The sequence below is a fragment of the Columba livia genome, chromosome 3, assembly GCF_036013475.1.
Source record: "Columba livia isolate bColLiv1 breed racing homer chromosome 3, bColLiv1.pat.W.v2, whole genome shotgun sequence".
Taxonomy (NCBI): Eukaryota; Metazoa; Chordata; class Aves; order Columbiformes; family Columbidae; genus Columba; species Columba livia.
In genome coordinates, this window is record NC_088604.1 from 83,596,968 (window position 1) to 83,623,620 (window position 26,653).

The following is a 26,653-nucleotide window of genomic DNA, read 5'->3' on the forward strand; positions in this document are numbered from 1 at the left end:
TAATTTTGCCTATTGATTTTTATTATTATGAACTTTACAAAAACTTTTACTTTTGAGTCTTCCCTGCCTCAAACACATGAATTTCCTTTACAAGGTTTTGAAGTTTGCCAGCACAATTTCTCAACTGTTTGCTTGGTGTCTTATCAATAGGAACAACTACATCAAGTGTCAAAGTCTTGCTTACATTATGAGTAACTCAGTGTCACATTTGGTGTATGTTCACTACCCCTGGTTTCCCTTGGGCTCGGTGTGCTTGCTGCGTGGTGCGTTCTATCAGCTGGGGACAGCCGGGGTGCCTATTTTTAGCAGTGACACATTACACAGCACACACGAGGAAAGACGCAATAGCTGTTGAGCAAGGGCAAAACGTGAGTGAATAAACATCTCGCATTGACTTCTTGTCCTTTCTGGAAAAGCTATTTGTTACCTCCGTTTTTAAAACGTTTATAAAAGAAAGCTACTGCTTTGCTAATTAAAGGCTTGCAAAGTTTAGACTGAAGTTTTCAATCTCCAGCCTTGTTGACTGCGTTTCGCCTGCCACAGCAATTAATTCAACATGTTTCTCAGGAAGCATCAGGTTCTTTCTGTCACACTTACACATTTTAAACTACACCACAACAACCTGTTTATTGAATTTTATGTTGATATTTCTATCAACATTATCATTATTACCTGGAAGGCTAAGCTGTAATTATTAAAATGTGCAATGCTTGACAAGCCTAGTAACCAGTATGTACACATTCCATCTTAACAACCCCTTATCACATCATCTACCATGTTATTAATGATTACTACAAGGTCACGAATCCTTCTTCTGCATCCAAAGACAACTATGAACTGTAGAATCCAATTCGACTGATCTAATTCCAAGTGGCAAAATTTCTCATTAAATGGGCATCATAATGACCAAGTATCTTTCTGTTTTTATTTGCTATGAATTTAATGTAGGTAAGCAGTAAAAATTTAGACAATTGCCATCACAGTCATGTAATTTTCTATGAATTTCTAAGAATATGCTATACTATGGACCTTCTGTTAAGTATAATGTATGTATTTTGTCACTTTCGTGTCATCCAAGATGACAAATTAAAAGAAAGGAAAACATAGGAGAAAAAAAAAAAGTGCCCAAAAGATTACAGCTAATTAATGCAATTTAAAAATTCTATTACTTTATATCTTGCATTTAAAAAGTGTCGTAACACAAAACTATGTAAAAAAAAACTGAATTGGACAATGTTTTCAAATGTTGGTGCTAGCTAATTTCAAAATTTTTATTATTTACTGTATCTGGTACAGTAACTTGCAAGTTAATGCACTTTCAGAAACAGGAAACTGCTGTCCCACCATGACAGAAAGATAGTTCCTGTGAACCTTTTGGTCTCAAAGTTAGCATGAAGATCTTCTCTTCTGAACAAGTCTAACATCTTAAACTTCGAGGGAATTTGCAGTTTTGTTTTCCCTTGGAATAGTATTTTGGGGGGTTATTAAAATATAAACATTAACCTAAATTTATATACTGTTTTCCTAGTTACAAGTTCTGTCTTTGCATTTACATGAATCAAAAATAACTGAAAAGTTGTTGGGTCAATTTTCCATCAACATGTCAAAGAATATGGCAAAGGCAGATATGCAAAGGAAAGGAACACAAGAAGTACAGGATTGGTTAAAAAATCATAACAAAAGTGCATAAGAAGTCTTTATATACAATTTGAAATTTAAGTGAAAGTTTGCATTCAGTGTTATCCTACAGAAGCTATAAAACTGCACCAGTAGGAAGTACTGAGTGGAAAGCATCAAGGAACCCATGGACCTACTGCAATTTCACTCCCCTGTATTCATTCACGTACACCAGTAATTTTCACTTTTTTCCATCTTACCATCAATACCAAAACCACTTTTATAGTGACAGACACTGTTTTCTTCATTTCATGTTTTTGATCAGGGCTGAACATATTGCCTACACTTAATGGCAGAGCTTTGATTAGCACTAAATCTCCTCATTTCAGGTCCCCAGTTACACAATATTTCTTTCACTTACAGACTCCTGATGTTATCTTGGGAGTTTCTGCACTGGCTCAGTAATTGCTGTTTTTTTTCAGTTCATGTTTGAAATGTTATCATCAACACAAAGAACTTTGTCTAGACAGTGTTAGTCTTATATTTTATGCATTGAATATTTCTCCTGGTATGCTGACATCTTGCTGCAACAAAAGCAAGGTACTGGATTCAATGCGGTGGGTGCCTTCTTATAAACCAGTAGATAAGACAGTTGCCATCTACCGAGATTGAAAATAGGTGGATTTTGCCTCTGTTAATGCAAGTTTGCCACTCACAGTCAATTTAAAATGCCAGTTATCTGAAACAGTAAGAGATATAAACAGAAAGAAAGCCTCAAATCTTCATGACCTACACCAGAACACCAATAACGCTCTGAGACAGACTGCAAATCAAACCTCAGTCTTTCCAGCAGTTTCACCACATTACCAAGGCTTATTGTCAGCTTAAGCAAAATCTGCAGCCAAGTGAGCAGAGTGAACTTGGGCTGCCTGAAGTCAATTTTTCTTCTGCAGCAGGAACTGCTGGAGGAAGACAGAGATGAACACTTGTCACATCTATACCTCACACTACGTTTAAGAAATAAAATTCTGTGTTTGCATTGTTTCAGTCACTGCTGTCTTTCAAAACCTAAAAACAGCTCAGCCTTTACTTTAGCTCTGCTAAAAGAAAAAAAAAAAAAAAGCTTATTTTTGGCCACAGGTCTTCCCAGAGGAAACAGTATACAACACAGAACTAGTATAGCCTGCCAGCACTGTCGGACAACAACAGAACAGTTACATGGTAAGACACAAAGAGAAACTAGGAACAGGTTGCATTACAGGGTACTATGTCTAAAAAGAGAATTTTACTAGCATATGGCTTTGAAGTAAGTTATTTTGTACATATAATACACATTAAAAAAATAGATATTGACAGAGGTTGCAGATACGATGTTTGGGATTTTTTCCGAAACTGTTTATGCAGCACTGAATGTTCTGAGGATTTTGCTTTTAGACCTAAAATAAGATAAAGCCTGTACACATACAGGTGTTTGCATATTGTGAACTAGAACAGGGTACCCAATGCTCTTTTCAAGTTTTCAAAAAAAAGAATTGTTACATCTTTTTTCCCCAGACATATAACCATGTTTAAGAAAAAAAAAACCAAACAACTCTCAGTTGGTGTTTTATAGTGCTGTCATTACCTTGTCACCTATTAACCCACTACTATTGATTTATTGAAATTATATTGACTCTAGACTGCAAGGTTTTTATGTCAGGAGACAATATAACAGATTCAGTTGTTGGAAAGACCTATGTATTTTGTGAATCTGTGAAAGGGCGTTAAGGTCACTGAGCACTAAAATACAAACCACACAAGTAAAGATATCTGGTCTGGTATTTTTTTCAAATGTTTTAAATATACAGCAGTGTAACAAAAAGTTCCTTTAAACTGGCACATCCAAAAGCAGCAGGCCACTAATACACTCCTGGAAAATTCACAAAGTTTGTCCATTCTAGATAGGATTGTAATCAAACAACTGTGAATCTGTTAATTTCATTCTGTGTAGAAGGGCTCTTGTTACTTGCTAAATTATTTTCCTGTTTGGACAGGAAGTCATCTAGCTAACAGTACCTCCGATTGTACTTAAATCATTTCTTATCAAAGTAATCTTCCAGAAGCAAAGGTGATCTTCCAAAAGACAGCAGCTTTAGATTTATAAGTTTATGTTCCTTATACTTTCCAAGGCTTCATCGTGGAACCAGGTTTCAATAAACAAATTAGAGTTTTGCAAAGCCTCAAAAAGATGCTTATAGTCTTCTGGGTACAAGTCACGTGCTTGAGCTTTCCTTGGAATTTCTAGCTGTCTCAGTAATTTCCCAGCATCATCCAAGCTCCATGATCTGAAACAAACAAAGTCATAATGAAGTATGTCTTTCTATGAAAAATTAAACCAGCAAGAAACAGTATCCGAAGGTCTACCTCACTCTTTTGCAGCTTCTAGAAGTTACCATCTTCCTGTAACACAAGTTATTTTCAATCCATACTGTAAACTGGAAGAAACCTATGCTAGTAAGACATATAAACACCAAAGAATGCCCCCCAGCAGACACAGACAATACCAAAACACATAAGCCTCCTCGTCAGAGTGTGGGTGCCCTCCCTTCCTCCTTCCTCTGCCCCAACTGCATAAGTCAGTAATAGGCATTACAGCATAAAAAGGGTTATTCTTCAATGCCTGCCAAGGTCATCTTCAAGCTAATTTAGTATAGCGTGAGTTAGTGTGACTTACACCTCACAGGTATTTTCTTCTCTATATAAAAAGATACATGCAGCATCTCCCAATCTACATCACTGCTATGAAAACTAGACCTTTTATGAATGTATATATACACTAAATGTTTCCCAGGCAAGAAAAGGGTGTATAAATAGACAGAAGATACACAATAGAAGCTTCAAGGTCAGATCCACTTCCTGACCGAAGGATCAAGTGGAGATTTGGTACACCACTGAGCTTCAAAAAATAAATTCATTAAGGCTCTTTGCACTTGTATTTGCTACATGAGTTACCGCAATTTATTAGGGTTCTTCTTTTTTCCTGTCTGGAAATTAATTTCCATAAACCACTATCAGCAAATGGGAAACATATTAATTATTTTCCTTAGTAAGTGGAAGTCTATGCTTTCCAGACTGCAAAAACTTCCCATTTATGGGAAACAGAAATCTACTGATCATAAAGCAAAGTGAACAGCTCAAGTGTAATGTCAAAAAGAATAACTAAAGAGAGTTCCGTAATTGGTAAATAAGACTAAAGTCTAATTTTTTAATTAGATAACAGAAAGCCATCTGAGGACAACCCCACTTCAACTTCAATAACCTTCAGCTGTTTTCATTATCTTTACTTGGATGTCTGTTATAAACTGAAACTTCTGCAGCTTTTAATTTCTATACCTGCAAAACTCTTGATGACTTTATTATTATGTCTGTAATGTGAGTGAAAATTTCTTGCAGATACATGACCTCACCTCCACTGGAGGTACAATTACTGCACATCTACATTCTAAATACTTGTTGACCTTCCTGTCAAACCTCAAGTGTGCAAATAAATACTGCTTTGAGAACATATTTTAATATTTTTCTATATTTCCCTGAAGAAAAAAGTATAAAAACTGTAATTCTTTCTTACTTACTGTAATCTATCAGTAAGTCTAGACTTAGGCTTAGCAAGACACTGTTTCACCATGAAAATAAAGGTAGTTGCATTTGTGGGCTTCAAGCCTCCTGTAAACAGATTTTGCTGAGGAGTCAGTCGTACCAAACATAAATGGTCATTTGGCAGAAACTGCAAGAAAAACAAAACAAGCCACTGAAAGGTCATTTTTAAGACAGCGTCTGTCTTTAGCTAAGAGTAAGCATTTCATTTGTGCCACCTGTAACATTTCTTAAAGAGTTTTAGAAGTCTAAACAAGATTATTTTGTTAGAAGCTAATGCTTTAAAATGGTGTTCTAAAACAAAGATGCTTTATATCCTTCCACCCCCAAACTGGAAATAGGAAACAAAAGAGATATACTATCTCTTGGGTTTATTTTTATATTTCAAGACCGAACTCTCTTAGTTAAAATAGACAATACAGTCTTGATTGGAGTTTTTAAGCAATTATATGGGCTATAGTATTTCTACACTATGCAAGGTATCGGATCTACCTGCCTTTTGTAAATGAAGACAGAATTATTTGCGTGTAACACTAAGACAATACTGCAGCTTGAGGATGTTATGAAACTAAGAGGGAATGGAGTCTTTAGCTGAAAGAAATGTAATTCTGTATTGGCAGCAACGGATGTATTGTCCAATAGGTCTCACACTGAAGTGTGTAACACATGCCCAGTCACTTGTATTCACTTAGAGTCACATTTCAAACACTCAATATACTATCATAGCAGTTTTCTGGGGAGGGTAAAACCAAATATCAAATAAACACGCTTTCATATTATTGGTATTAAACCTAAATATACTATACAAAGGAACATCATTACTTCTCTAAAAGAGAAAAGCAAAGAACTTAGACAGGGTATTTTTCTACTTCTCAAATTTAAGCACTGAGACTCACATTTTTCAGCAATTAACTAGCACACGGAATCTACACTGGACATGTGAATAACCCTTTTAATCAAAACCAGCAGCATACTGATTGTCCTATTAATTGTGGCAACACCTGTTCAAGCAGGTAGATGTGACCCTTACCTGTTCACATCCCTTTATGCTGTTCATTCACTGTATTTTTTGATCATAGACAATAAAGAAACTGGTTTATTTCAGTTTCTAAGCTAATAGCAATTCTTCACCCCACTTCCGATGGCACATCTACATGCTGCCCATAAGTTTTAATTAGAAAACTTCTTTAAAAATACATTATTCACAGCCAAAAATATATGTGCAAATGCTGTTATAAAGTTATTTTAACTTTAATTAAAGTGGTTTAGCTGCATATCCAAAAGAAGAAAAGTGCACACATCGATCTTACCACACTTTTTGGTATCCACAATCCCCCATTTTTCAAATTAGTTACAAATGATGACCAAGGTTCCTATGGGAGGGAGCAAATAGATTACAGAATTAAAGTGTTTTGTTAGAGTTTAGAAATATATTTACCATCAATCCTGTCAAATGAGAATCTTACCCCTTTCTAAAATTTACTTTTAAATCATGTAAATATATTAGAACTACAAAAAAAAAAAAAAAAAGACAAGTAAAAAGCACACAAAGGCCATACTCAGTCTGAACAAAAGTCCCATCAGCTCAATAACTTGTCTTCTGAAGCAGCAACAAGCAGATGTGTAGCAAACACTGTATGACCAGGGTATGCATATGTAATAGGTTCCTTAAGCATCAACCGATTCTTCAATTCCTTGATATTTACCTTAATATACACCTCATAGTACAAGGTATTTGGAAAACAACAGATAGCAAAACCTTTAAATTTAGATTAGCAAAACATTTAAACTATGATGGTAGGTTCCTCAAAAAACAGAGCACAAACAAAGGTCAATCTAAAAAGCACAAGTAAGTGAAAGTTGATGGTTGTGTGCTCACGTGGAGGTGGGGTGATAATATAAACTTTCTAAAACTACACCATAGTGTGTTTGACAAGCTAACATAGTTATTGACTAGCAGGAGAAGCAGACCTGCTTTGCACATAAAGGCACCAAGACTGAAAAACATACTTCTACTGAACACAGCTCATGAAGCTGAAAGCACACATGATGGCAAGATGCAGAGGACATAACAAAGAGCAGACTACGACAGACTGGAAGAGCAATCTTCTAGTCTCACACAACCCCTAGCAAGATGCAAAATACTTAATCTGTTACACAAACACCTCTTTGACATCTAGCAGCTTCTGAGAATGTTTTTGAGTATACTGGCTCATAATGAAAATACTGACATCACAGTTAATAATAGTGCTGCATAAGTAAAAGAGTTTGACACAAAACACAACTATTTCAGGTTTCTACATACAAAGGTTTTCAATAGCTCTCCAACAAATTTAAACATCAAATTAGCTTCCAACTAGTTTACGATCATAGAAACACTATAAAACCTCTTCTAAAAATGTGTCCATAGCATTAGACCATGTCAGCTGGTACAAAAAGCTTACCATATGCAGTAGCTGAATTTCACATCCTAGTTGCCAAAGTACAGTGAGTGCTTGGTAAGCCCTCGGATCCCCAGGCTTTGCTGTTAATACCTAACAAAATGGCAAAGAAAGAGCATTTTTGTTGCAAAAACTAAGACTGCTTCCTTACCTAAGCAAAATCTTTATATGTATATATGAAGTGGTAAGAAACTCATAGTTAAGTCTAAAATTCCAAGGTAAAGTTACATTAGGCCGCAAATACATATTTTGTGCTGGTTTAGTACATCTTCTCAGAACACGTGATTAGAAGACATTATGGCAGTTTAAGTATTTCTTTGCAGAAGTTATTTGGATAACTGAGCTGTGTAGGAATTTTCAGCTTATACTTTCTGGTCCCTTTTAAGGTGGAAAAGTTTCACACAGAAGAGAAACAGGGATCATATTTTGCATAAAAAATGTAACATGTGTAGACTTGTCAGCTCATACTTATAGTATTCCAAATAAGACACACAAGCAGAGTAAGCCGTTAGGTGAACTCACTGAATATTAAGCAGCTTGTGCTGTCATCATCCTGATCAATATTACAGATCAGACAGCTCTCAGGGCAAAATAAATCTTGTGTTTTTTCTCAAACAGGGTAAAAAAATAAGTAAATTGTAGCAGGAAGATGGATCAAGCAAAAGATAAAAAGGAAGTTCCAATTGCTTTTACTTAGGTACACAACTCTTATTTAACAGGGTTCACAATAAAACCAAAACAAATTACACAACAACAGCATTAAATAAATAGGTTGCCCTCTATTTGCTAAGAATCTGGCTATTAAAAACATACCATGTAAGTGAACATTCCAGTGGTGTCCAACCTGTCATTTTGCAGAAGCACACCTGGAAGTCTTTGCTTAGTTCATATAATTAAAGGTTTGTGGCTCTGTACAAACCTCACAGTTTTGAAGAAAGAAAAGTTACCCTTGAACTACAAATATAGTTCCGGAGGTTTGAGACAACGTAAACTAGGAACATGTAACCCAGAGAGCTGCTCTGCACCTTGGTGTAAATCACTCATATTTTGCCTCAGTTTCTTTCAGTACTGCTTACAAAAGTGGGTCAAGAGAGTAAATGTGTCTCACTGAATATGGTATTTAGTAATTCTAAATCCTCTTCATGAGGCGTTTTTCAGTCAGTCTTCATCGACTATTACCTGCAACTAGTAAACAATTTTGTTGCAAAAGCATGTTACAGAATTTAAGCACCTCATGAGTTATAATGGAAAGCAGCTGCTCTGCTGCGTAGCCTTCTCAAGGACCAGCCTTCACATTTGTAACATTTGTGGTTATGTGACAACAGAATGTTTCTTGACAGCACTATTAGCACATAAAGAAAACAAGTAGGAAACGAACAAGACTCAGAACTCCTGTAGAAACAGAAACTGACTATCAAAAACATTAACTACATAATATATACGTTTTTGAGCTCTTTGAAGCACTACTTTTTCTTTACTACCTGTAAAATCTCTTAGACATACCTTGTACTCTTTTTCACTTATAAAGAGGTTGAGTTCTACTCTTCCGTATTTGTATATGGAATTGCATTCATACAGGGCAAAAAGAAGCCTCCAAAGCATGTTCCTTTCCTTTTTTTGTGGTAAGATTCCAAAAACTTTCACAGGTACATCTGTTTCAACAGTGTGCAAAAGTATCTTTAAAGTTTTGCAGTATATACTAGATGATCTCATTAATGCTGTATTACAAACAATGAAGAAAAGAAAGTCTACCAGCTCACACTGTTCAAAAATGAATAAGATTCAAGCTTCAGTCAAAGCTAAGCCCAGTTTGCATTAGATTAAACCTTTAATAAAGACAAGCAAACAACTGAGATGTCATATTGCCACAAGGGTTTTAAGCTATCAAGAACGTAAGCAAAGGTCAAATGTAGGGTATAATATTCATTATTCCAGCATATATACTAAATAGAATATATACCTCAAGCAAATCCCAAAGATTTTGCCAAACTGCCTACACACCCTTCAGAAGGATTTGAAATGTGTGATTATATACATATACCTGCCATCCAAGGAACTGCTGCTACACCAATGGTTTCAAAAAGTTTGTTAGAACACATAGCAGGTGGTTTCAGAGTTCCAGGTACCAAAGGATCCAGTCTGAAGAAGTCACCATAAATTACCTTTAATTGTCCATCCAGGCTATTCTCTAGGGACTAAATAAAATTAATGTCAGTTGAAGAAATTGGGATGAAGTAACCTGTCTTGCAAAACACCCGACCCAAACAAAAGAGAAATATTCAAGCACTACCTAAAATTGTTACCCAGTCAACAAGAATAAAATCTCAGAGCTGCTTCTTACAGCTGATATAAAGAATAACATCCTTTCTTGTGCAAGGCTTTTTCACATTTTTATGCTGTGCAACTGGGGCTTTAAAACACATTCTTAAATTAGTAGGATATTCTGCAATGTTTTTCAAAAAAAGCTATACTTAACTAAGCAAACCACTGCATTTAATGATTTACAACTGCAATTCTTCATATATGCAGAGAGAACGCCTTTTATACACATTTTATGACAAGTGAGAATCTTTGGTTCCAAACCTCTACTGCATTGTAACACAATTCTAGTGTAACTTCTGCAGCTCTGTGTCTGACAACCTTTAAATACACGCAAAGGCAAGGTGAACAGGAGAGGACAACACAGATATCTTAATATTACCAGCAAATTGCAGGGCAACAGATTAAATCATACCATGAGATAATCAGAATAACCAAGACTATTTTTACAGATTTCTGAAAGCTACATACAGACATCTTGCTTAAATATACATGACTACAATGACTCTGATTAGTATTAGCCTCAAATTTATGCATGAAACTTCATAGGAAGACTATGAATTTGAATTCCTGCACACACAAAATGCCAAATCAACTGATTATAAAATAGTTTGTTGCTGAATGTGCAATGTAACACCAAACAATACTTATTATTATTAAGCATTGTTTCAAATCTTACAAGTAACAATCACCGGCTAATTCCTTTTTGATCCAACAGTTACTACACAATTATAAGTTAATTTCTTATTTTCTGTTTAATTAAGTTTTACAAATGTGCTGACAAATCTAAAGTGTACCTGTAAGTTTGGAAGAAAAGCTGAGTTACTTTCTAGAGCTACCACTTTAACACCTGCATTGAGCAGAGTTCGGGTCAAGACTCCAGGACCTGAAGGGAGAAAATAAAAAATAAATTTAAAAAAGAAAGAGGAGAGGAGAGATGTTCTTTTTCTAAGTGATTTCCATTAGTGACTTTTCCCAACACAACACTTAAGACATACCACTTTCAAATGGAGATAACTTGTGTTTGTTTAAACACACTTCAAAACAAGAGCTACAAAAATATTTACATGCAGCCTGCCTGAGACTGCTCAGTGAATTACACTAAGCACAGCATTACAATTTGGCACTGAGGTACATTAGATATGCTTCAAATATCTCTACTATTTTTTCTTTGGCCAAGTGTAATATTCTTTGAAACCTTACCCATATTATCCACACAGGTAAAATATCCTCTGCAGAAATGTAAAATAAAAAGCCAGAAAGTAACAGCAGAGGGCTAGCCATGTAGTGGCCCAGAGCCTTTTACCAACAGAGCTTTTACCAACATGCTTTTACCAACAAAGTTAACCTACAAAGTCAAAAATGTTACCTGGATAGAAATTCACATCCCTATTTACTCTACAGCAAAGTTTTAACACCAGTGATTGAAGTCACCAGACCAAGCACTCACTGATTGCCCTCCAAGCTCCGTACAAACGTGCTCCCGCGCCTCCCGCCCCGGGCACACCGCGGTGCCGCGACACCCACACCGCCCTGCCGATCGCCGACGCCCGTCCCGGCAAGACACAAGGCAGCAGCCGGCGGGCCGGGGCAGCCCCCAGAACGGATCTCCTCCGCCACCCCCACCCGAAACCCAGGGAGAGGCAAGGGTCCCGCTCCCTTCCCTCAGCAGCACCAGCTCTTCGCGGCCCGGGGGCCCGTTACCGCCGGTGGCGAGGGCGGCAACTCACACTGACCCCGCAAGGTCACTGGGGCACGCCGAACAGCGCCGTGTCTCAGCGGCCCCGGAGACGGCGAATACCCGAAAGTATCCCCGCCGGAGGGCAGCGGGAAGAGGACGGCAGGAGTCTCGGTGCGGCTTACCGGGCGCGAACTCGAGCAGGACGGGCTGGGGGCCGGGGCCGGTTCCGCTCTGCAGGCAGCGCTGCACGGTGCGCGCCAGCTGCGGGCAGGCGATGAAGCGGCGGAGCGACGCACGGCTGCGCTGCGCCTGCTGCACCAGCCGCTCCGCCTCCGCCACCTCCGGCAGCCGCAGGCCCGGGCTCGGCCACTGCCCCGCCGCCCGCCTCGCTGTCGCCCAGCAAAGCGGCAGCCCGCACAGGAGCGGCCGCAGCCCCGCCGCCAGAGTCGTCGCCAGGAGGCGGCGGCAGCAGTCCGCAGCGCCCGGCGGCGCCCGGCCGGCCAGCATCACTGCGCTGCCGCCACCGGCCCCACGCTAGCGAGCACCGGGTGCGCGATCGCCGCGGCAACGGGATCGTCACTTCCGCCTCTGCCCGGCCTCTCTAGCGCTCTTCCGCTCTATCGTCGGAGGTCTATCGTCCCGCCGTCCTCTCTATGGTGCCAGCGCTGCACCGCCGGGAGTCTGCGGCAGCGGCGGCGCGACAGGACCGTCTCCCACACCTCCGCGCCATGCCGGGTGGCGGGTCCCGGCCACCGGAGCCTTGGCGGAGCTGAGGTGAGCTGACGTGGGCTTATCCCCGAGAGAACAAGGGGAAGGGGAGATGTTTTCCCCCGGTGCCGCGCGCCGCCGCCGCCGCCTATCTCCTCGTCCCGGCCGCCACCGGGGGCTATAGAGGAGGGCAAGGGCCGCCTGGCGAGCCGCCTTGCCGCCGCCCGCCCGGCGCTGGCGAAGCTCCGCCGCGAGGAGAGCGCGCGCGGGCGGGCGGCGGTTAAACGGGCACGGCGCGCGGCGGCGGGAGGCCGGTACCGGGCGGGCAGGGCGGGCTGAGCTCTGCCCGCTTCAGCCGCGATGGCAGGTGCCGGTGCTGCGGCTGCTCCTGCCCCGGGAGCGAACCGACGGGATGAGGCGTGTGGCGGTGCTGCTGAGGGGGAGGCTTCGGCCAGGGAGAGAGAGAGAGCTCTGCCGGTCGCCGGGGGAGCGCGCCTCTGCTCGGTTTTGTTGGTGGAAATCCCAGGAGCTACGTATTTAGTTTTGAGGTTTGCCTGGGTGTTTCGTGAGAGTCTTTGATCTCCGCGTCTGCAGCTGAACAGGCACTCCGGGACTCGGTTCTTTGTATCGCCCTGCCGTCCTCAGCAGGTGCGGGATCCTGCTCCGGCAGATCTGCGACATCAGTCCTTGGCGGTTTCGTTCTGCCCGATGCTGTCTTACAATTACGTTTTAGGTAAAACCAATCATTCGGCAGCAGCGACGTTGTCTTTTCAACAGCTTGCCTTAACGAGTAATAAGTGCAGGACGCGTTCAGTTTCTGTGAAACTGGAGTTCATCCATCGGGGATACGGTGCTAAAACCTGCCGGTGGCAGGTGAGTGGCTGTGGTGTGATGGGTTCTGGGGGAGAGACAACCCTCCCAAGATGTGTTTCCCTGCTCCCTGCCTAGTCCATGCAGAAGGCAAGAGTGGTCTGGCAATCACAGAGTAGATTTGTCTTCAAATTAATGGCTCGAAAGTAGACTTTCTGTACAATTTTGTAAAAATTCTGTTTATAGAGAAATTGACACACACCTACTTAGTAAACAAAGGCGTTTTGCTTGACAAATCTCTATTAAACAGAACCTAGGACAGAAAAATGTGGCTTTCTTATTCTCTCTTTGGCAGATCGACATGTGACATGAAGAGGTGCTGGGCAGAATTTAGGAAATATTGCAACTGCTTTCAGTTCTTCATATCTGTGATTTGTTTTTAAATATTTGTCTCTTTTACACTGAGTGCTGTAATAGTCTTCCCTGTGCCCTAAGGGAAATGGACTGTTCAGCTGGATGATGGGATAGACCTCAATCCATTTTTAAACCGGACTTTGTTTTTTAATAGTTTTTTTCCTCTCTTACTAATTAGTCTGATAATTCAGTAATTCATAGGACTTTTAGAACATTGAGCAGAACTTGGTTTTCTTAGAGCAAGTGTTTAGTAATGTCCTAATTCAGCTTTCCTTATCAAGGATAATTGATAGCTATGGCCACAGAAGGATTAGGTATGGTAACTATATTAGCATGTTGTATTCCATGTATTTTAAGATTAATTAAAGAGTTTTGGAATATTTTGTTCCTAGTCAAAGCACTCAGAAGTGCTAGGGTCACCTTTGAATGGGTTGTTCAGAGTAATTGATACGATTCAGAAGATTCTTTGCTAAGTAAAGCCAAAATGCCCCAACATTCTTTATACACTAGAAATGATACACTTTTCTTCATATTTTTATTTACTTTAGTTTAGCACTTGCCTGCATCGAACTGTAGATCTCCATATGATAAATTTATTATTTTTTTGTTTTTCTTTTCCTCCAGAACTGCCAGATACATACTGAATCTTGCATGCATAAAGGACTACCTCTTTCTGACCTGGTCATTATCCTTGAGAAACTGTTGAAACCATAGGAAAATGGCAAGTTTTTGTACATCTTTTGTTTAGAAATTACAATGCATAGAATTGTTTAATGCATTAAAGTGTATCCCAAGGACATTTGAGCAGTTATTTGTAAGTTAATAGCTCATTGTGGCATATATTTTCTAGTTTAATCGAGCTATTGTGACATGCAAATATTTGAATTTACAATCTTACATTATAGAGCCTTATATCATTGTAATTTAAGTACATGTTTGGGTGCTCTGAAATTATTGGATCCTCCTAATTATTGTTTTTTGAAATAAATCAGAGAAGGAATCAAAAGGGTTACCAGTTTGATTGGATTCCAACTTATACTTGACCCAAAAAAGCCCATTAGTTGTATGGGTTAAAAGATCAGTAAAGAGATATTTTTCTGCTCAATGGTTCTAAATGTCCTTTACGTTTACTTTTATTTGGCTTCATTTAAAGTTTATGTTTTAAGTTAATATTAAAGCATTGGTCTTTTACTATTATTTTGCCATGTATTAACCTCTTGGCCATAGTAAATATTGAAAAGCTTTTCTAAGTAAGGGGAAAAATTACAGTAGTATATACATCTTTATCTCAGTTTTTCAAACTCTTATGCCCATACTTAATTTTAAATACAAATTCAGTAGAATTCTCATCTTGCACAAAAAAAAAAAAAAAACAAACAAGAGGTGTGTAAATGGAAATTTGCAGGATCATAATTTTTCTTGGCCTCATAGTGATGCTTATCATTAGGGTCTCCTATTTGGCTCAGAATACAAATTAAGTTTGTTAGCATATAATTGTTTCAGAAACACTTTATCTTTTGATTTTATTAATCATATACAATTTTATCATTTACTCGTAAAATTAATCTTAAGCTTTACTCTTAATGTTGATTGGATGTTGGTTTGGGTTTTTTTGTTTGTTTTGTTGTCGTTTGTTTTGGTTTTAATTATGCATATATTGGAAGGCTTACATGTTATGCAGTTATCATTTTCACATATTTTATTCTGCGTACTTTAATAATCTTGTAATACTTTGGATGGTGACTAAGGAAAATAGTAGGAGGAGTAGTAAGAGATTTCTTCAAAAGTGCTTTAAGTGCTATGCACTTAGGAAAACAGTCTCTAGGAAGAATTATTCTTTAAAAATCAATCAGAGAGTGGCCTCATTGTTTTGTCCTATTCCCTTGTCATCCTTGTCCCCCACTCCAAGCCCATGCATGCACAAAGGAAACATCCCAAGGACTGAAGTAGCATGTCATCCTGTGCCACAATCCGGTTTGCGATTCAGTAAGTTTGAAACCTGTGGGCTGTATTGGACATCTTCCTTCTAAGTGAAAATCGGTCTTTATAATGAGGTTGGCAATTCTGTATTTATAGCCACTATGCTCTATAAACCTTAACTCACTGCTTTTCTTTGTGTAAGCTGTTGACAATGAAAAATAGATGGACACTTGGATTTTGGGGGTGGGGGTGACGTGGGGTGGAGTTTTTCTACTGTTTGGCCAAGCTGTAAGGCAAATAAGAATCCAAGGTTCCTTGGAAGCCTGCCTGCTCCATGTGACAGTGTAACTTCCAGCCTAGTGCTGGAAACCTGATTAATAGGGAATGACTGTCCATTAAAAGTGGGCTAGATCAATTGTGCAGATCACTGGGAGTGGGTGCTCAGGTACCAGTTAAGTGAAGCTATCAAGTTAGTTCTCCTTTCTCCTAGTTTCTGAGCACTAGGTGTATAGCTGTGTATGTTAATATAATCTTATTTGGAAAAAAAAAATGTTAAACCACTCCTCGTTTTTTCTGTTGTAATAACATGCTGTTTAATAGGAAGGCATTTTCACACCAGGTGCGGGCTGACTTTGCAGCCTTCCAAACACTGCAGCAAAGTTCACAACTGAAAAAAGAGCCATTCAGCACAAAAATAAACATTTTAAAATGAGCCGATGCCTTGAGTTCTGTCCCTACTGATGCTAATAACAGTGTCCACATCTTATTTTCCTTTATAATAAACACTAAGCAGCAATATTTTTGACATTTTCAGCAGAAAGGCAAAGGCTTCTGTGGTGTGAAGACTGTTGCATAAGCTGTGTATTGTAAGGCATTTTGGCAGGGGTACAAACTTTCTCACTCTGTGCTATATCTGTTCTGTGTGTACAGAGAAACTCAGTCCCTAGAGCTATCAATCTGGCATCTTTCATCAGCACTAAATTTACTGCAAATATTTTTTGTGTGCCTGCAAAAAAGTACTATTAAACCTTTGTGGACAGAAGTAAAAACATTCAAGTAGGTGCATCTTCTGTTTACTTCTCTCAGAATTGGTCTTCATTGAGTTCTGATGGACACGTTGTCCTGACTCTCCCATTCGCTCAGCCCATGTGTGTATATCTTGTCATAAGTATTTCAAGCACTTTGGCAATGTTATCTTATTTAAGAGCTGGTCACCCTAATTTGGTTTAGGTTTTGTTTTTTTTTTTTTACTTAGTTATCAACTTACTGTATAACTGTGATGTCTTTGAAAATGTGTTGCTAACTTATAAGGAAAGTGTAGAGGAGAAATGATATTAGTGGCAAATATTTCTGTAGAGAAATTTTGAATTTTGGTGTGTTGCATGCTTTTTTTTTTTAATGAAGAGTTGCTTAGTAGCATGAGGTTATTTATACTGTTCCAGTACTACTGTCTGTCCAAACAGAATTACTATCTTGTGGCCTTATAATATGAACTTTAACACTGCTTTTCTGTATCCTTGGGATTCATTTACTTTTCTTGTTTTATTTTGTTTGGAAAAATAATATTACACTGCAGGGCAAATTGAGGTTAATTCAAAATAACTTTGGGATTAAAAAACATAATTCTGGTTTTTGTTTTATCTTTGCAATATGATAGGAAGATTTTTAGGTTCAGTTGACAAATATGTCATTTAAATAATATGGACATTTGTACTGAGCCTTGTGGAGTTTCTTTCCTAATGGGTAAAACTTGGAATTTTGTGTACTTTTAACCTCAAAGTGAGCCCATGGTGATCTTACTACTTTAGAGCAATGTGTCAGCACAACTTGCATCACAGTTCAGGTGTAGTTCATTCTGTTGTTGGTTTTACTGTTGACTTGTGGCAAAATAAACAATTTAGGGTGCTTCTGCCCTGAAGCTTACAGGTCTCTAAGTTGTTCAGTTATATTTTGTCATCTTCCTTTATTCATCTCTGTAAAATAAAGTGATATTCACAGTGCAGAGCTTGCACATTTGATCCCAGGAAGATTTTATAACAGCTAGCCTATAAAATTCCCCTTTATCCAATGTTGTTTTGGTAGCTGTGTAGTTTCTTATCAGGATTTTTCTTTTTCTCATGGAAGACTATTGAAGTCTACTATTTTAGCATTGAAATATGACATCATTAGTACAAGGATAAATAGTAAGCATTCAACATATGTATAGGCTGTAAATATCTTCCTGTGTTGGTATAATTTAAACTGTCTTTGGGTTTTAAGTGGAATTAGCTTTTACCCTCTTACAGTATTGATGCTAGGTTTTATTAATGTTTATGATATTTGGGACTTTCTAATGGAAATGTGCCTTTTTTTTTTTTTTTTAAATGCAAACTACTACCTAAAGTGGCCTTGATAATAAGAGTTTTTTGAAAAACTGATCTGAAACAAATTAGATGTCTGTTTACAGTCTCAAGTATTACAAACACACATTTAAATTCTGATAGAAAAACTTATAATTGTGTGCTACAGAAAACCTCACCAAGGTCTATTGATCAAAAATATGTGTAACTTATTAGAGACAGCTAATATAGCCGGCATCTATTTACACAGTTAGAGCTGAAATGAATTACCATAACAATATCCTGTTGGAAAAGGGAGAGTTGAAACAGCACTCAAGGCTAAATTTACCACTGGGTTTAAGTGGTCACAGCTTCATTAACTTTAACCAAGTTACACCAGTGATTATTTTTGGGGGGATTGTGATTTGTTTAACATAGATCTCTTCTGGTTTATACATGACTGAGTTCTCACTCACGCATGCGCTCTCTGAACAGCATAAAAACCCAGATTTAAGTGTCTGGTTTGTACTCCTTTACAGTCCTTGTATGGTCCCCTTTACCAAAATATCCATTTCACAGTCTTTCTTAGTGTATACGTCTTTTTTACAGCCCTGTGAAATAAAGCAGTATTTTGTAGTTAAGAAATGAATTAAAGATTATGTAAGTTTGACAAACTTCATGGATGAGGTTCAGAGTAAAGAAAGGATTTGATCTCAGTCATTTGTATCTGACACTGAATAATGTAGAACCTAGGCCATCCTTCCCTTCTGCAATATAAAACCTACTGATGCAATGTTTTGGTAGACCTGCTGGATATTCAAATTTTCTAATGGTCACAATTACTGAATCTCTGAGTAAGCTTTTTTCTTGATTAACCTTCCAGTTGGACCTGCGGGCCTGATAACAAAGGGGCCACAAGTGTGTGATACTTGCAGACAAGAATTGTTTGATAAATTTTATGGACAAATTTCCATTCTGTTTGTGGTTGCTTCTGGCTTTGATACAATGTAGGACCTAACTGAATACTTTGACCATACTAATTTTCTTTGTATTGATGAAGGCTATAAAACTTGCTCATCCCTCAGGTGTCAATTATGGAATTCAATCTCACTGTGAAATTCAAATGTCAGGAAGTCTTGAAAACTCTTGTTTCTTCAGATGGGCAGTTTTACGTAATTGCCTCATTCTTCCTGCATTTCCATTACAAGGTACTGTATTCTGTAATTTCTGCCTTTTCATACATGTTTAAAGTTGTTGCCTGAGATCATGAGGGATTTTAGATCATTGTGCATGTTTTAGCTACCTCTTTTGAAGTGATAGGATATATCAGCTTTCTTAGGGCCTGGTAAAATAAAGATTTGAATAAGAGAGAGCTGAACTGATTAGTTCTCATAAAAATAGTCTTTACTGATTTGAAGGACTTTTTTCTTTTTCCCTGTAAGAAAAAGTACCCATCTTATAAAAGATGCATAGATTTGTCTAGTAGGAATATTTTAATTAAGCTTGTGAACAGTTCTGAAGTATAACAACAATCTGGGACTTGTTCAATTAGAAGGAAAATATAAAAATCAAAAAAGACAAATTACTTCCATAAGACTTAAAAGGAGATTCATGCATCCTAAGACAGGACTAATTACTCATAGGTTATTCCTGACGGAGGTTTGTCTAGACTCTTTATAAAAGCGCTGCAGTGAGGGGAGTTTCTCCATCCTGACACAACAATCTATTCTACTGCCTTTCTGCTTCTAAGTGATGAGGTCCTTTTATATATTACACCGTTCAGTGAAATTTGGCCTATTGAAGCTTGAAACCCAAAACTTTTCAGACGCTTGCGGGACTGATCATTGTATATTTTGAGTGCTGAAAAAAGAACTTGCTTGTATGAAATTTTTGTCTGAACTCTGTCATATGTTCTAATAAAAGATGCTATTTGTTTCCAGACAAACCTTTTGTATTTGGCTGCTGACTGAAACATATTTTTATAGTAATGTTAAATGTGGAAGAGTAGATTATGCCTGGCAGTATATGTTTATCATTGTTTATTAAAGCTGTGAATAAGCAATATGACTAGGAAGCTTAGAAGTTGAAAAAACATGCAGAACTTCCTCTCAAAACCTCACTATTCCTGCTGCTTATAGATGTAAAGATCATCATGCCCTTAAATGCCACTGCCACTTGAGAAATGTCACTTCAGTGTCAGAAAGTGCCAAACCACCGAAGTGTTCATGCTCAGACATTTTTTGTTTAATTCAGTGAAATTAGACCAACCACTCCCGTGTCTCGATACTTCTTGGAGGACAGCAGACTTAACATGTTTGAAGAAACAAACGTCCTAAACCATGTATCAGACAGAGAAGCAGAAAACACCTATAAAGATATTTTTAGCCCTAGTACATTATTTTAAAGCTGAATTTAGGGCAAACTGAACAGCCAGGAGGATGATAATGAGGTTCTCTCATAGTGAGGCTATCCAGCATTGATATTGGAGATTAATGAGATTGGATGTAAGACTATCTTGTGAAATGATAAACTACTAGTGAGTCTATACTATAAGACAGCACAACAGTATGGTAATTTTTTTTCTGCGAAGATGTGCGGTTGGATAATGGAAGTATACACAAATATTTTTATTTCCCTTTCTTTAGAAACAGCAGCATACCAACCATTAAATGTTGCACATAAAGCACAATACGGAACAGAATTCTGCTAGCTGGAAGTGATCTGGCTTTGTGAGATGATTATAGCTAAATGAATTGCCTACCTTCTTTATCTGCTGTCTCTTTCCTTCTTGCAGCAAATTGTGTTATGATCAAGTACCTCTTCAATAACTAGTACTTTTTGGTGTTCATTTCTTGACTGTGGTGAGGCAAGGACACTCTGAAGCAATCTGGTGATAATATTCCAGGTTTCTTTAGGTGTGTCTTGGCTTCCAAATCAGCAGAAGCAGCAAACAGTTGTAGAGAAAATGCACTTGTGGTTTCTCAAAAGAACATATGGGCTTTTTGTTTATTAGCTCCTGTAACAGCAGAGGAATATTGTCCTTTTTCTTGCAAGCTAACAAACTCATAATGGTATGTTGTATGTCATTTTTATTTTTAGATATTTTTAGACAGCTACTCTGTCATCTAGAGTTCCTTCTCTGTTGCTGCATCTTCATTTTGGTAGTAAATGTAACTATTCATAAAATGAGATTGAAATGATTCCTTGTATATTGAAATTAATGTGCAATAATAAGAATTTGCCATACATGTTTTGATTTTGTGTGGCCATGATAGTTTTCAGGTTGGTTTGTATTAATTTCTAGTAGATTATTTCTCAATATGAAATGAGATACTGTATCTTTACACCATCTATCAGAAAGATCAACAAATTTATTCTTTTTAAGAAATATATGGGTTAGGTTTAGTGATTTTTTCAATTTCAGTGTTTCTACAGTTTTCCTTTTTATGTTCTAGTGGTAGAAGCACCAACTCTGTCAAGACAATGGTTTTAAAAAATACTATTTCCTTTTCACAGAATCAGAATGAATATTTTTTCTCTAGGACTTGTGAAGCTGCTCATATTATATTAAAAAATATTCTTAATCCTAGATACTATCTATTTTTTACCTTTCCTTAGAGCTGAGACTTGCTTAACTTCTTTAAAAGGATGGGGATTCCACGACATCTCTAGACAGCCCGTTTGGTTGTTTATATGGCAGCCTCTTCTGGGCTGAATAACTGCTACTACCTCTAGTGCTGTCCACTCCTCTCTAGAACTCTCACCTCACTGTAATCCAGGTTCTCTTGTGTATGTCTTGTTTTTTGTCTATTTTGCACAAAACAAAAATACACGGCTGTAATTGATTAGTGTCTGGTAGGACATAATGGATGCTCTTGTGCCTGTAACACTTGCCGTATTATATCTCAGGAGAAAAAAAAAACTTGGACTCACCCTATTTCGTATAGATGTACTTCATTTATTCTGAAAGACACAATGTGGTGTGTTGGTTGATTTCATGTTATTCCTTTTGGAGCACTTATTGCTACAATTAATTTTGAATTAAATGCTCAAAAATACTTATGACTATTTCTAACTTCAGATTCTATATAGCTATTGTGTTTTTCATCAAAGTTAATGAAAAGATTGAGTAGAAGCAACACTGGGAACCAATCTGAAATGCCCATTCAACTTGAATGGAGCAATATAGGTGATATAGTGGGGAGACTGACTTTCAAAGAATTAAGACTTAAATCTCCCTAATTAACATAGAATAATAAAGTGGCATGAGAATGAAAGAGGAACAATAGTGTCTTTGGCAGAGGAATGTTTGAAGGCAGTCAAATGGAATTAAAAAAAAAAAATGCCGTAAACTTTTTGGGTGTTAGAACCTTTTTAGCCTTTTGACAGCAAGAATGGTGTTATGATCTTGATCTGTTCTTTAAGATACTTCTGAGATTAGCAAATGAAATACTACGCTATATATTCAGTAAACATTGACAAAATCCACAAGCTTTCCAAGATAACGGAGCTGTGTTTAGTATGAGGGGGTAGGGAGGTGGTAGTGGTGTTTGTTTGTGGTTTTGGTTTGTTTTTTTTTTAAATACTTTCTTAAAATTTTGGCTGTGTCAGATCAGGAAAGATCCCAATTCATCCCTTTTTTCAGAATATAATACAAACAACTGTTATTTAAGGTTACTTTTCCTTAGTAAGGATAGGTGGATGAAAGGCTCTGCACACACACAGAAATGAGCAACTAAAAAGGTTGTTGAAATTATATGAAGTAAATGAAAGAGAACGCTGAAGAACACAGGTTTTTGAAAATTGAAATTAACTTAAAATAGAAGTGAGCACCATGATATTTCTGTAATGTACATACTGTTTGTCCTAAAGCAAACAAGCGTACAACTAATTTTTTCAATACAGACTTTGTCTTTTAGCCACTTGGCAAGAGGAAAGATACACTTAGGAAGAAGCAAACATTTTCTTAGAGTGTTGTTTGTGTGTAGAATTCATTTCAAAGACAAAACAGTAAATACTGTAACTGTGTGTTAATGGTCTGTTAAATATAGTTCAAACCACTAGTGGTTTTCATTTGATTTTTGTTTATAAATATGCATTTCTACTTGTGTTTTTAGACAGCTGAAGTTAATTCTCACAGGACTTAAGCATCACTTTGGTATCTGCCTTGTGCCTTGGTAAGGTCAAAAGGAATAACAGCAACATTGAAAACTAGGAAGCAAAAAAAGTGTTTCATCTGGGGGTGAAAAAAATCCTTTTAAAAGATCAAGGCGAAGACTGTTCTAAACTCTTCAATCTAGCTCTTTCTCTAAAGAGTCATAAGGGTTATACAAAGGAATAGACTTTCAGAGCTACTTTTATTTGGAGAAATATTGAGTTTCAAACAATAAACCAAGAAATGTTGATCTATGCTAGCTGCAGAAGCTCTCCAGCCTCTCAACTGGAGTGAGACTATAATTTTAGCCACATGGTAAAAGGAAATGAGTTAATATTTTCTATCGAAATGCTAGCTTCCTCTGTAGAAAATGTCGCTTGTCAAAAGTGTCTTTTCCTCATTTTGCACAATCTAATAGGAAACACCTTGTTCAAATGCGCTCATGTTTCTGTTGCCCTGTGATGGCTGTTGAAAGGATAAGTTGTTGGCTACTGATAGAAATGAGAGTGTAAATGAGGGTGGTGGTAGGAGATCCTAATTTTTAATTACCACTGTTAAAACTACTTCTTCATTGGCTTCGGGCAATTTACTTCAACCTCTTTTGCTTGATATATCATTTAATCTATGATCTGGGGAGACCAGCAGTAGTTATTGTTTCATGTGTTAGGAAGAGTAAGAAGTGAACCTTTCAAGTTTAACGTGGTATTTGGGATTTTTTTTTTTTTTTTTTTAATTATTTAGAACAGCTATCATCAGTAAATCAACATAATTGTGGTATGGGTGTCTGTAAATAGTATCTTCTGGTTCAGATTCTTACTAGTCTGATTAAGTTCCATCCTCCTTTTAACCTTTGATTTCATGTTTGACTGTCTTTGAAAGAAAAGGGCTTGATTAAGGAGCATCCTTGTAATGAATGGGTAGATCCATTCTCCAGGTAGGTGTCTTCTCTAGTTTTCCCTTCTTTGTCTTTCTAGTGCTCAAGGAAAACATATTCTTTTATTTGATTGCCAAAGGAAATTATGACTTGTGTCTCTAGTGTACAAGTCATGATTCTTCCCAAATAGAACAGAATGTTTCAGTTGGAAGTGACCTACCATGATCATCTAGTCTGACTGCCTGACCAGTTCAGGGCTGACCAAAAGTTAAAGCATGTTGTTAAGGGCAGGCTGACAGGCTTGGGGCATCGATCACCCCTCTAGGAAACCTGTTGCAATGTTTGGCCTCCCTCTCGGCAAAGAAATGCTTCCTCATGGCCAGTCTAAACTTCCCCTGGTGCAGCTTGTATGCTATAGGATAGACAGTATTTTTTGTTAGACTGGTATGGCTGGAAAAGGTTAACAAGGTCTTCAGGTTGGAAGCAGAGATGGAGTTGTCCTAGTTGGTGGGGACTTCTGCTTCTGTGTTGCCCAGCTGGTGGTGGCTTGTTGCCCTCTGCATGCTTCCTTGGAACTCCTAGGACATTCTTGACAATACTGGCATGCAGTCCTTGGAACCTCCCCTGGTGTATGCCTGTCCAATTCCTAACCTTTAAAGAGCATGTGCAAATTGAAGTGTTGTCTAAGAGTAGGTGTTACCCAGGTCTTACCACTCCTGTAAAACCAGTAGAACAGTATTTGATCCAGGGCACCAGGAATACCTGAGCGGAGGAGAAGTAAACTTTTGCTAAGAAGGCTTAGAGTACTGAAGGTGGTATTAATATGCTTCCTGGCAACTGTTAGCTCAACAAAATTGATGTGTTTTTGAGATTAAAGTCTTTAGAAATAAGCTGTTCAGAAATACCAACAAAAAAATATTTTGCGACAGGTGTAGAGGGCAATCACCATGGGCCAGAATAATCGAAAGTAGTGAAGAAAGAGGAGTGGACAATTACGAAGAGTTAATGCTGTAAAGTCTCTACTGTCTGTGCACCCTAACAGCATAGACGGTCAGCAGTAGTTGCAGTACCTGGAATGCATATGAGCACAGGATAGTTTTTGTGCTGCCCTTTCGGACTCCAGAGACTTGTGTCATTCCTTTTAATTCCCTCCTAATCCCACAAATGGAAAAAGAAATTCGAGCAAATTTTAGAGTTTCCATAAATCAGCTGTGCGTACACATTTGACTTTAGAACACAGTGTCTGGGTGAAGCTCTTGGTGTGATTTATACCTGTTTTCCCCCCTGTTGTGGCCTGTATTATTAATGATCCCACCATACACAGTCTTAGAATCTTACAGTTAATGTTGGAAGGGACCTCTGGAGATTGTCTAGTCCAGCCCCCAGCCCTGTTCAAAGCAAGGAAAGCTAGAGTGTACTGCTCAGCACGATGACCAGTTGGGTTTTGAATACCTCCAAAGATGGCAGCTCCACAACCTATTCTGGGCAACCCTGTTCTAGTGTTCAATCACTCTTACAAGTTAAGCTTCTTGTATGTTTGAACAGAGTTTCTTGTATTCGGTTTGTGTCCATAGCCTCTTATGCTTTCACTGGATACCATGGAGAAGAGTTTGTTACATTTATTTGCTCCTACCACATTTATGTATGTTGATTAGACACCCCTATGCTAAGCCTTCTGCGGACTGAACAATCACAGTGCTCTCAGCCTCACCTCCTGAGTCATCTTTGTGGCTATGCACGGGACCTGCTCCAGTAAGTCCATGTCTTTCTTGGACTGGGGAAACCAGAAGTGGATCAAGCAGTCAGGTGTATCTCACCAGTGCTGAGTAGAGAGGAGGATCACCTCCCTTGACCTGCTCTTCCTAATGCAGCCCAAGATGCCACAAGGGTGCTTTGCTGGCTCTTGGTCAGTTGTTGTCCACCAAAACCCCCAAGTCCGTTTCTACAGGGCTGCTTTTATGTGTGTCAGTGCATCAGGTTGTACCTTCCCAGGTGCAGGACTTTGCATTCTCCCTTGTTGAACCACGTGAAATTTTTGTCAGCCCGTTTCTGCAGCCTGTTGAGGTCCCTGCAAATGGCAGAACAAACATCTGGTGTATCATCTGCAAACTTGCTGAGGGTTGTCCCTGTCCATCACCCATATCATTAGTGAATGGTACTGGCCTTGCTGTCAACCCCTGGACGCACACCATTAGTGATTGGCCTCCAGCTGGACTTCATTTGGCTGATCGCAGCACCCTGGGTCCACCTGTTCAGCCAGTTTTCAGTCCACCTCACTGTTCATCTGTCCTGTACTTTGTATGCTTGTCTGTGAGTGTTACTGGAGACTGTCAAAAGCCTTACCAAAGTGTGGGTAAACCGCATCCATTGTTCTCCCCTCCCCTGCTGAGACAGTCACCTCTTTGTAGAACCCTATTGAGTTGGTTAAGCACTATTTACCCATCATAAATCCACTCTGACTACTCTTGATGACCTTCTTGTCCTTCATGTGTTTGAAAATGGTTTCTAGGATTACTTGCTGTATCACCTTCCAGGGATTGAGGTAAGGCTGAGCAGCCTGTAGCTCCCTGAATCCTCCTTCTTGTCCTTCTGCAAGACACGAGTGATGTTTTCTTTTTTCCAGTCCTTTTAGCAAACACAAAGGTTGTGGAGGAATAATTTGGGGAAAATCCTTTTAGTAATCTTTAACAGAAATGTGTTTCTGTCTGTGAAGGAAAACCTACTTATTCTCTAAGGCATTTCTTCCATTTTCTGCAATTTGAT

The 26,653-nt window shown here is 38.5% G+C and overlaps 2 protein-coding genes across 15 annotated transcripts in view; one reads left to right on the forward strand and one right to left on the reverse strand.

Annotated features, from left to right (window-relative positions):
* Positions 1-12,198, reverse strand: TFB2M (transcription factor B2, mitochondrial). Its single transcript, XM_065057924.1, has 8 exons — positions 11,874-12,198; positions 10,808-10,896; positions 9,733-9,886; positions 9,195-9,343; positions 7,695-7,784; positions 6,561-6,623; positions 5,229-5,380; positions 1-3,941 (listed from the first exon to the last, which is right to left on the reverse strand). The coding sequence occupies exons 1-8, from the start codon at positions 12,196-12,198 to the stop codon at positions 3,755-3,757; spliced, it is 1,209 nt and encodes a 402-aa protein (XP_064913996.1). The 3' UTR covers positions 1-3,754.
* A 100-nt stretch (positions 12,199-12,298) lies between these two features.
* Positions 12,299-26,653, forward strand: part of CNST (consortin, connexin sorting protein) — a 51,699-nt gene continuing 37,344 nt past the window's right edge. For 3 of the 14 annotated variants that reach the window (XM_005508679.4, XM_065057899.1, XM_065057903.1), the window contains exons 1-2: positions 14,351-15,609; positions 18,947-19,069. In XM_005508679.4, the coding sequence (XP_005508736.3) occupies positions 15,294-15,609; positions 18,947-19,069 (439 nt within the window). In that variant the 5' untranslated portion in view covers positions 14,351-15,293. The other 11 variants (XM_065057901.1, XM_065057902.1, XM_065057900.1 and 8 more) reach the window with 11 other exon arrangements.